A 12,348-nucleotide genomic window follows, 5' to 3' on the forward strand; every position below is an offset into this window, starting at 1 on the left:
TTCTAAAGTTTTCCTGCTGGACACGAGATGTCTCCTATTTCACTGTAAAGTCCATTCTCAGTGGATGAGCACTAGTGGAGGTTGACCTGGGGCCACTGACTTCAAACCTTGATGCCCATTCCAGGAATCTTAGTCATCTATGACTCAGCACTGAAATTGACAAATAGATCAACTCCATGGTGAAAGGATAGCTTTTTTTAGCTGAGGATCATTGCAAAACTAGAATCCATCCTCTCTCTCAATCATTTAAAGACTTGCCATCGCATTAATCTCCACAAGACCTGATTAGTGCAACTTTTACTCTGGTGTTGGACAATCGTCTTCGTCTCCCCTGCAGTTTGTGCAGAATGCTGCAGCAAGACCTCTTCCTTGGACCAGGAAGGGACAGAATTACACCAGCACTTGCATCCCTGCACTGGCTACCTGCCAAATACAGGATTTTACAACAGTTATAAGTATAGCCTACTACTCACTCATTGTCGTCTTAATGGGAAGAATGGTGCTATTTCTGCTGAGACATCAGTGAAGCAATGTCTGGCTCCAGACCGGAGACTTTTAGTCTCATGTCAGGGTTCACATTAATCTGGTTGCGCTGCTTTGTTTTCAGACCAACAAGTGTGTAAAATCCAACTTCACAGTTGTAGGTGGTTGGAAATGGCATTAAAAGTTTCAGAGCAGTCAGCCAACTCAGGGTGTTCAGGGTGCTCATGTCGGATGTGGACTGTAAAACTTCACTCTAAAGGTTTGTTTCAAGTGCCCCATTAGATGCAATGTCAACAAGGCTATCAACCTGTCTCGGTGGAAGCTTGGAACTGACCTGTTTGATGTGTGTTTTGTCTCCAAATGGATTTCTGCTCCACTTAAAGCCTGGTTTCTAGCTCTGGAAAATACCCTCCCAACTGAGAATGAAGGCCCTGCAAATGTTCCTTGCAGGCTGCAACTGTGTCGCCATCCAGCTCCTCTTCGGCAGTGAGGAGAAAATCCGCCAATGTTGGAAAACAATCAAACTCCTGGTAATTGAGACGGGTACACCACAATTCCATCTTGAGTGCGGCATAATTTTGTCCTGGACATTGAAGACAGTGACTGCTTTTCCTTGCAGTGTTGAGAGTGTTGAAAACATCAGCAAGGTATGCCAATTTTGCCAGCCACTGGAAACCATGCAGTCTGTCATACAGTTCACCAGTATGATGCAGGAATAACTTGACCTCATCGCGCAGTTCAAATAGATGCATGAAAACTCGTCAGACAGCGAACGTCAGCATGATGTATGTTTTGTGTGTTCGCTTCCCATTTCTTCACACGGAGCTTTAAAAAGACATGTTCAGGGATTTGCTTTTGATTTTATTCACCAATTTAACAGATTTGTCCACTACTCCTTCGAGGCACAGGTTTTTTTTTTTAACAGCTAGTTGTTCTCTGTGAGTGCAACAGTGTGTTGCTACTGCCCGCACACGAGTTGCAAGTCAATTCTGTTTTCCAGTCATTGCAGTCTGTGCAAATGCCAACTATGAGGGCTTTTTCACCATGTTTCTTAAGTTCATTGAGTTTTCCCTCAATAAGTCCTGTAGGATTCCCCATGTAATCCTTGTGTTTAGTTTCTAAATGGCGCCTGAGCTTAGCAGGTTTCATAGCCTTGTTAGCCAACGATTCATAGCACACAAAAAAATGTGGTTTTGGATCCTCAGCATCTTCAGTTAAAAAAAAAACCAAAATTGATGTAGTCGCTGTACTATTTCCATTTTACTTTAGCGCCAGATTTTCACGTTCTTGCTGAGTTTCACTTTGAGGGATTTTGTTTGACGGCGAACCATCTTCCCAGGACTCAATGCTAGCTGAAGCACTTGTTGCTGTTGAACCACTCCCATCAAGGCGATGCATCTTGCCTGTTGTGTCAGACATTTCATTTGATTTTCTTTTGATTGACCCTGTCTTAAGCCACCGACCCATGATTTTTACAATCAGATAGTCAATGGTTAGAATGCACTGATCATTTTTGGTCTGAATCCTAAAACAGCGGTGTAGCAGTGTCGTAAAACGGTTGCAAAGGGCCAGCTACATTGCTGAAGTCCAACACCCCTAAACAGCCAATTTTATTAATAATGTTTGAATTTACTTATTAACTGGCTTAATTACATACATGTTACTCCCAAATAAGATTTGTAGTTATAGTTGTAGTGTTGTTTGTAGACAGTTTGTATAACACTTTAAATTTAAAACGAAAAAAATTATATTTTCCAATTAAGTCGTGGTCCGCGGACCACTCTTTAAGAATGACTGTCTTAGTGTGTTTTAGTATTTTTAATCTTTTATTATATATTGTTCTTAGTAAGTCTGTAAGTCTCTCTGTTTTTTACATTTGTGCACATATTTGTTGTTGCTTTATATTTATATATAGTTTCTTTCATTGTCATTTATTGGTGTTGCCATGCACTTTATTTTGCCAACTCTTGTGGTTTAAAATGTGCTATATAAATAAACTTCTGATGTCACAAATCACACTCGTAGGCCCCGGCCCTTAAAATCTGATTTTCAATGAGCTCAGAGAAACTTTCCACTTTCAGCAGATGACTCTAAAAAACATCCTTCTACTGTCACACTCTGCACATACAGCATTCAAACAGCACACTGTAGGAACAAGAAGAAACACTGATTTCTGAGTGGAGTGGTCAGTTTGGCATAGGCAGCAGAGTCTACATAGTTTTTTATGTTTTGGAAATGTATGATGAGTTGATGAAAAGATAGCACGGCTTTCACAACACCCACACAATATGAAAAAGTTGAAACATTCCAATTTACAGCAGGAAGGACTGAAAACATGTTAGTGGGATTCCATCACATCTGCAAATAGAATAATTCTGGTTAGTTTAATGATTCATGCCGACATAAAAAATGTATGTGATTTAAACACAGACACTTTATAGGAGCTCAACAGATGCTTCATATGTCTGTAAAATGTTCAAATGTTATAGAATCTTTCTTCTTATATGTTTCAGTATATTGAAGAATTCATAATGGATGGTGGAATGAATGATGGGTAGTTTTTCAGAGTTGAAGCTGGTGCTTTAGGTGGGGCATTGTGGGTAGACAGAATTATATCGTTATTATACAGCGCTGAGGAGTTACTGCAGTCAGCACATAGCTTTATAATACAAAGCTCCTCAAGCTCTTTTCACTAAGAATATTTGGACTCCACTCAAAGTGGAGGACCGTTCTGATAGATATCAGCCCTTATCCTTTGCTACAGGAAGCACTTAGTTGCATTGATTAGTGGGCAAAAGTAGTTGATGGCCAAACATTTTTTATACAACAAATGATGATGATTTGGTTGGGTTAGATTGTTTGATGTCTGTCCTGAAGAGTTTGAGTTTGAATTATTACATTCTTATATATTAGATTCTGCATGCAGATGTCTTTCCCATTAGTTCATTAACACTGCAAACTCAAGATGTCAGTGTCAGCCAAATGCTTCACTCACTTACCTGTTGATGTTCAGCTCATATATTTCAGTATCATTCAAGGCCAGCAACTCTAACAAAATAACTGGACAACTGTTAACTATTAAACACTTGAAACAATGAAGTCTTCCATGTTTAACCCAAGCTGCCATCTGTTGCATACCAGTCCAACCACAGCAGGATGACTAAAGCATGACTCATACTTCCACAATAGGAGAGACAAACCTGCAAATAATCAACATTTCAAGTAGAGCTTTCTAGAAATACAGTATGTGGCCATTCGTTTTTACACTCTGTTGTTTAGTCTGATACCTCAGTGGTTGATGCACAAACACTGGACTGACCTGGAAAGTCCTATTTGGTAATAATAATAATAAACTTTATTATATAACATCTTTCATTCACAAAATGCAGCTCAAAGTGTTAAAATTGTGAAATGATGAAAAGAAATCAATCAGTCAGAGGCAGGACGAGCAGAAAATCTAAACAGATAAAACTTTAGTAACACTTTAACCTTACCTCAGAAACACTATACAACAGGCAGATTTAAGTATATCTATTATCATTACTGTTTGACAGTGTCATACAATGTAATAGGAAAAGTGTAAAAAGAGAAAAGGCGTAAATCACTCACTGCTAAAGTGCTTGGAACACACTTTTGACAGTAAACGTTACATTGCAAGCTTGATTGCATCCTGTGTGTTTAACTTCCAGGCTTAAATAAATGTGTTCACATGTGTGTTGATATTCCAGAATCAATAATTAAACTTTCCTATAACTGTCAAACAGATAACAGTCACTTGACAATGATTTTGGAGTCAGTATTCTGGGCCTTATTTTATTGTTTTTATACATGCTCCCTCTATATATCTCTCTCTCTCTATCTCTCTCTGCCCAGATTACCCCAGTTCTTTTAATAGTCTTATAAGCTCATCATATTATCATGTTTATTTTAATTAAATTATCAAAAAACTGAGATTTCACTTAAATCAAAAGTATTGGGTCAGAAGCTGCTGCCTAGATTACTGCACTGCTGTTTTACCAGACTATAAAAAATATGGGTTTAAAAAATTAGTTATTTTAAAATGCTGTAGCCAGAATCTTGATTTGTTTTTCCCACTTTGACATAACCCTACATTTTGCTAGCAGCTTACTGTATTTGTGATGATTACCTTTCATTTTATAAGGTTCAATAGACAAACATGATACAAACATTATAAAGGATAAAGAATAAAGATGAAAGATAAAAGTGCTCCAGACTCAAAAATTCAGGACTTAAAAAGAGAGAATAATTGACCACTAGAAAAATATGGTAAAAATAAAGGAAATTGGTCCCCGGTTAGCTCAGTTGGTAGAGCTGGTGACCCATGTAATGAGGCTGAGTCCTTGCTGCAGCAGCCCATGGTTCGAATCCGACCTGCGGCCCTTTGCTGCATGCCATCCTCTCTCTCTGCCCCCCTTTCCTGGCTGTAACTATCAAATAAAGGCAATAAAAGGCCCAAAAAAATGAAGGTAAACAAAATTTGTGTGTTAATATGAATGATAGCTGCTGGATTAAAGCTATGCTTTTACCGCTTCGTTCTACATTGTGGGAATATAAACCTCGTCTAGGAAGAAGAAGCTGAAATTCACTGTACAAAGATTGGGAGTCATCACTTAAGGCTGAGCTGGTTATCTGCTGGACAGGGATTCTGGGTTAAGCTGCGACTCACCAATGAGCCTAGACGATTTAACAATTTGAAAGAGGGAGTTTCTGTTCTGTAGAGAGAGGATTCCAAACCATAACACCAAAGAAAAAGATACATTTGATTTAACAAAAGCACGATCAAACAAGGTCATCATGATTTTGTCAGGGTGGAAACAGGACAGTTTCCTCAAACAAAACAAAAGCTGGTGTCCGTTTTTGCACACAGCTTTACAGTTTTCTCTAAAGTTCAGTTTTCACTCAATAGTTATCCCAAGATATTTGTAAGGTTGCACACATTCCACTGTCTGACTCCATGTGTGTGGGCATGTTTTCTAAAATCAATTATTATGTCTTTAGATTTACATATGGAGTCCTCACACTATTTGACAAAGTCATCAATAACCAGGCCGTGGCTGGTCTCATTGTCCTTAAGTTGAGTCAAAGTCATATTCCAACTCAGATTGTCCATTACCTTTCTCTTAAATGCTGCTCTCTGTTTTTATGAACTGTAGGATACATTCCCTCGCTTTGTATTTGAATTATCAACATTTTATTTGTTATTGTTTGCTTTATTCTACTTATCTGCTTAACATTATTTTTAATCCTGTTTTGTGAGGCATTTAAGACTGCAGCTCTGCATGAAAGTATTATTACAGCTGCACAGAAGAGTGAAGCAGACTGATTGAAAGCAAGCAGCAGCACCACTCAGCTTATAAATCATACTCTTTTTCTGTCTTTGATCAGGAGATTCTCAGGTTTCTTTTGGTGTTTCACTGTTTAGGAACAAAATATTACAAATTGTGACTTATGACCAGCATCCTAACAACTACACTGATACTGTGGGTATTTGACTCAGGGGGTCAGACTTTGTTTTATGGTGCTAAACAGAAAAGAGTTTACAAATAATAAATGCAATTCTGTGTGAACATGTGTAGGCCTGCTGACCCTCAGGGAGAGTTCCTGCTGCTCAAACTTACAGACAGCACATAAATCCACAAGTGTTTTTACCACAAACTAAATGAGTCTACTTTCAAGGGATTCAGTGTTTCACTCTGATTTTGGTACAATGATAGTGTCTATGTTTTTAGAGGGCTACACAAAACTACACACAGCAGCTGGATACTAGACATTGGATGATATGAACATTTCTTGTAAAGATTATCCTGGCCAAAACAGTTGCAGTTAATAATATTATCCCGATTATCAAGATATACTTAAGACTCTTAAAATGGTCCTAAAACATCCTTGAATCACTTTACCTTATATTTTGTTAATTAACAAATACTTTTATTGCATCACAGATAGGATACATCTCCCTGTCGTTCTTTAGTTGAATCTTTAGTATTTCACACATCCAGTTTAATGTTTTTGTGGGAGATACAATGGACAACAGAACCTTCAGCCATGGTGATAGGCTTACCCCAAAATTCTGGCCTGGTGCAACAATGTTAGTAGTGTAAAATTCATTTTTGATGATGACATTTATTTGTGGTTATAGATAACGACATTATGTACATGTTAGGTCACATTAAATCTAAGAATATGTGTATCATATCAGTGTATTCAGATGCGATGAGTTATAACTTCAAGAAAGGAGTGCAACTTCTGACACAAACTACTGACCGTGTTGGTGAGCGGCTAAATCAGCAGCCAAACTACAATAAGTACTGCAATCCCTTGCTCTAAATGGAAATCCCTTCAGTGTACTATATTACTTGCAGAAATAGAAAAAAATATTAAAGTAAAAAACTTTACAGATTTATTCACATATGAAATACAAATTCTGACTGAAAAAAGTGAATATAAAGGCAAACAGATCAGTATATGTTGAAAGTACATAAAAATAGATAAAACATTGTTGTCAGGATATGTTAACACTGTTTAAAATCACACCTGACAGCGGCCAAGCTACACTAGACTGCTATTTTTGCACACACACCACAGTGTATTTTACAAGTCAATGCAATAATCAGTGTCCTGCACTGATTAGAAATAGCAAAACCTTGAATACAAATGCACAAATATAATATTGAAAAAAATATACAGTAAGTCAAACATGGTGAAGCTCTGTTTCATTTCTCTTGGTACGACTGAAACACAAGATTAATATCAAGCTATATTATATTGTCAGCCAAATGTAATATGTTTGTAATTTTCAGAAAATTATACAGTCTCAGCTTTTCTGATAAAGCCACAGTAACAATCAGAGAAATGAAACAAAGCTCCTTAACAGATAATGAGGACTTGTATATGGCTCCATAAAAACATACCTATTGAGTACACTGAATAGTAAAAAGAGCAGATCTTTTGAATGTATGTAATATATGAGGTACTGGTTTACCTTGCCTACAAAACCTTAAATAGCACCTTACATATTCAAAGATGTAGCACGCTTCATTCATTCTGGATATACTGCTGTGAATTGGAAAAATCAGTATGACCAAATTGAACTGAAGTTTGTTTTCAGTACCAACATAAACTGGTAACGTACAGCTTAAAAAAAGCAACGCAACTCTTTACCACAGTCAGTGCCAAGACAACTATTTAACTAGCGTCATGCTAAATACTAGACTGGAAGGCTTTTGTGAATAATTACATTTTTGCAATGCTGCCCTAGTAAGCCCCTCTCGGTTTTTGCTTGTATCATTTCTGCAGAGTTTAATGGTCTGTGGTTGAGGTGGCTACATAAGCCTGCACGATAACCTAATGACTAAAATCAAAGGAGACTGAGGAAGCGGTCAAAGCCCAAATAAGATGGGTTTTGGAAATAATAATAAAGACCAAGATTTGTAGATATGTAAGGCAGAGCAGAAGTCCTGGTCAAGTCATGGCAAGAATGTATGACTTTCTAATAGCCTAATATGACACAATGACTATTTTAACAGAGAAAAATATCATGTCTGAACCTGGAATTACAGTTTGAAAATCACAGTTACTAATCCCTGTAATGTTCTGTACTTTGACATTTTAGGGGTCAACTTGTTTGCTTGAGTTAGCGAGAGGGTTAATACCAGTTTGTGCATTCTGTGGACAAACTGGTCCAGATTGTATTAAACTGGGCATACACTATACGACTGTAAAAATGTTGTTTCATTGTACCTCCTACTGTATGAGTAAATCGTCTGCAATGTAAAGCCAAAGCTCACGGTCGATGTGGACCATCTTGGCTATTGACAATTTTCAAAAAAGTTTCTTTTGAAAGGTGCTAACTTTCTTTCTGCCCAGACCGGTTAGGACGGTTAGCCTTCATCAAAAGAGGAGAAATTGAAGTCCTCGTTACTCTCACGTTGTTTTATTTATATACAATATTTATATTTGACAAGGAACTTGGTCTACACTGGTCTTCTTTACTTACTTAATTACACACGGGCACACAAGCAGATACATGCCAACAATGCCAGGATGACAAATTTCTGGAGTATATATGGATCTCATTTCTCAGTATTCAAACCTACAGGAGGAGGCAGGCTTTTTGCCCTCCCTTCGGGTGTGGTCATTCAGAGCAAATAACAAATAATCAGGTTTGCATTTAGACATGGTCAGACATGTTGTGTGGTGTAGTTCCTTGACGCATACCTTAATACATGCCCCAACTTTGCTGGTAAGCAAGGTGTTGTTTGATTTGTGTGTTTTTTCTTAACTCAAGACAAAGAAGGTTATATGTACGAAATTCACTTGCCACTAGAGCACCAGTATCTCAGACCAAAACAAATCTAATCCACCAGACGTCATTGACAAAACCAGTAATTTAAATTGTAAAACACACTTGAAACTGGACAGAAACAAAAAAAATATCACCAATATCAACTTTCTTTGTCTCAACCCTGTTTTGGTCTAAATAAACCCTTAATTCAGTTATTTGTAAAAATATTCACGAAAAGGGCTGCTTGGGGACAAATCTCATCAAAGTATGTTTACCAAAAGTGGTTCTTGCCACTGACAGGCTCAGATTGTTATTCTAGTGTCAGCATTATGGAAAGGATACCTACGGAGATAAACCATTTGTTTAAACAGAAACAGCCATACTATCACTATCTCTCGCCACCAGACTCCACAGACAAAAATGGTAATTTTACCTTGCAAATAGTGTAACATCGTAACTTCATTTAAAGTGGACAAAAACAAAATAAAACTGTCTTTGTTAGTTGTTAGAAATAAAACCTTAATTCACCAACGTAGATGATAAAAACAGCAGTTTCAGTTGCTCTACTCAGCTGCACACAGAGGGACTCACATGTACTAATATGCACTCCTGGCCAGACCAGATTTGTAAACAAAACACAGACAGGCTTTGATAGCAACACAGGCAAACTCATTTCGTCATTCTCTGCTCAGGACACCATGACTCCATTATATCTTTACATAGCAAATCGTTGTTTTGTGCCATATTAGTGTTTTAAATCTCCTAACCTTTAAAGAGTACTTGCACTAGTACAGCATTTCACATTGTACTATTGGGCATCCCACAGACTTTGTGCAGCAATACTGTTTGTCCAAGCTCTCGTGTGGTATTACTGTTTAAATGTGGACAAATTCAAGCAACTTGGGCAGTGGGTTTTGGGACCAAAGCCTAGGGGTGGAAGTTGACTGTTACTGCAAACTTACAGTCATAGTCAAATTTTGAAACCAGTGACATGTATTTTCAAATTCAAGTCCATTGTTTTCCAAAAATAATATGGTTGCAGCAGGCACTGACTTTGGCAAGCATTTGTTGTTATATTTATGGGTTTTGAGTCATCTTAATAAAATACACCAGCCTTAAAGGCAGAATGAGTAGGATTTGATTTGTCAGTTACTGTTTTAAAAACACTATTCAAAGTTGGCCCCTCCTCCCCAGCTCAATGAGAGAGAGAGAGAGAGAGAGAGAAAGAGAGAGAGCAGCAGTGGTCAAACGAGTTAGAGAGTGAACGAAGAGAGGGTGTGGCGTTAGTGAAAATAAAGCAGTGAAGAAACAAAAAAATTATTTTCTGGTTGTTTCATGGGAGTTACGTTTTAAAGCACAACACGGCCCCACCTCCGCACAACCCTGCAGGAAGGAGCCACTGATTTTGTGTGAATGAATCTATACATTGTTTAAAGGGAAATCCTACTCATTTTTCCTTTAACTATATTTCCAAAATAGCCAAAATGTTCTATATGGGGAATTAATCTGAAAAATAAACCCATTGCTTTTTTTAGCAAGTTTAACATATGTGTATGCAGGATCTTATTTGTGCAGGAGGGCAGAGCAGCCAAAGAAATCCATGCCAATGCTGCGGGGGTAGCCTTCTAGCACCTTCAACGCAACAGGGTCAAACTTCCAATAGTGCGGTCCACTCAGAAAATTGGCGTAGCCTGTCAGAGGGGAAGAAAAAGCAAAAGTCAACTATGAATTTTTGAAAGTCAAAATATAGTTTTTTCCTGATCCCAGTCCTCACCATATTTGTCCCGAAAGGCTGCATCAATATCACTGGGCACTCCTTCCCATTTGTGCATGCTGCGAGGATGGGCATCATCAACTCGATTCTCTTGAGGATTGAAAAGCCAGTAAGAAGCGGACTTGAAGAGGTAGACTTTTTCAACATGGTCCTCTTCCCACTTCAAAGCTGCTTGGATATCTGTCACAGGGAGACCCAGCTGCCGCACTGAATCTGGACCTGTAATCTTCCTCTCAGCATCAAACACCCAGTAGCTGTCACCTGACATGTTAAAAAAATAAAATAAAACCTAAAATTTGGTCCTTGTATGTCATGGACTACAGTCAATATTGGTTTTACCAATTTACAAATAATTTAGGACTCTTCTTCTCCATGGAAAAGATTTTTCTGCTCTTCTCCAGACTGGCATCAGTAAGAGTTTGACTATGTTATATGGCTTGTTGAGCCGACTGATTGATGTTCACCCGTGATAGACAGATGGTTGCCTGGTTGGTTACCTGCCAAGTACCTGCCCTTTTCCAAACAGTTTCCAACAACAATTTCTCAGATGGTTGTGTGTAGCAAACCATCTGGTGCAGCCAGGTTAGCAGCTTGTTTGTTTGGGAAAATGTAACACTGTCTTAGGTAACAAGATTGGCTGAGTGTAAACTTCCCTAAAACCAATGGATAGCTGCTTTATTTTTTTAATCTTTAACTGAGAGTTTTAACACTTTCGGTCATTACACTGTCAACATCTCAACTCTTTCATACTCTTACTCTTTTTTGACTCTGAATGACTAACCTTGGAAGAGCCAGATGTTGCCAGACTTGTCTTCATAAGCAGCATCGATGCGGTCGGGAATGCCCCTCCAGTGTCGCGAAGCCAAGGCTGGATAGCCAGCTTGTAGCTGCCCATCACGGATACGCCAAACGTATCGGGACTTAAAGAAGAATAGCTCTCCCCTGATCATGGACACAGCTTCAAAGTTTGTTCTGCAGGCATCCGGCTGGGGCACAATGACATAGCAGGGGTATTTTTATCTGTGGACTAATATACGAAGTTACAAAATACAAGACTGGTAAACTCTTGAAGTACAGTACATGTAGCTTTGAAGTCTATTCCCAGTATAACTGTCTCACCATTCCAATGTCTATCTCATTGGTCTCTGTCATCTCGGGCGGTGAATGCTGAGGAGGACCATACAGATACTGGATGCCCCTTTTGTCGTCCTCGCTCAGTTGCAGAGGGTAGGAGTCACTGTAGAAAGGACACATCAAAGCATCAGGCTCCAGGGAGTGCTGCAGGCCCAGGACATGGCCAAACTCATGAGCTGCCACTTGTAAGAGATCAGTGCCTAAATGGGACAGCAAAGAATAAAGGGACAATAATACTAAAATTAGTTGAATGCGTTACTCTTTAGTGGAATCAAATGAGGAACACAAATGAGATGTAGTTTTAAAGAAAACCTCTTTTAAAACCAGGTTTTGTTCAGAACAAGAAGACCTCCATTTACTTCAAAGTATTTCAGATGCACTCACCAGAAGAGGGACCGAGTCATTGTTTGCACTCAAGTCCCAAGTCAAGTCCTAAGTCCAAAACAAAAAGTTTTGAGTCCTAAATTCAATTCAATTTCAAACCTCGGACAGACCCTGGCTCTAGCCCGGAAGTAGGAAAAATGGCCAGCGTGAGGGTTTGAGCTACTTTTACTGGGCCAGATCATCTCCAAGACTGTGGCTCTTCTGGGGTGTTCTAGGTCTGCAGTGGTCAGTACCTATTAAAAGAGGTCCAAGGAAGGAAAAGAACCGG

The 12,348-nt window shown here is 38.6% G+C and overlaps 1 protein-coding gene across 1 annotated transcript in view; it reads right to left on the reverse strand.

Moving 5' to 3' along the window:
• Positions 1 to 6,444: 6,444 nt before the first annotated feature.
• The window catches only part of LOC118332230 (stromelysin-3-like), a gene marked incomplete in the record, with an annotated part of 25,830 nt that continues 19,926 nt past the window's right edge, over positions 6,445 to 12,348 (reverse strand). Inside the window, 4 exon segments of the mRNA XM_035667408.1 lie at positions 6,445 to 10,479; positions 10,563 to 10,823; positions 11,344 to 11,548; positions 11,682 to 11,896. Coding sequence (XP_035523301.1) covers positions 10,352 to 10,479; positions 10,563 to 10,823; positions 11,344 to 11,548; positions 11,682 to 11,896 — 809 coding nt within the window.

This window comes from Morone saxatilis, unplaced genomic scaffold (assembly GCF_004916995.1).
Source record: "Morone saxatilis isolate NCDOM2014 unplaced genomic scaffold, NCSU_SB_2.0 Contig21, whole genome shotgun sequence".
NCBI classification, from domain to species: domain Eukaryota; kingdom Metazoa; phylum Chordata; class Actinopteri; family Moronidae; genus Morone; species Morone saxatilis.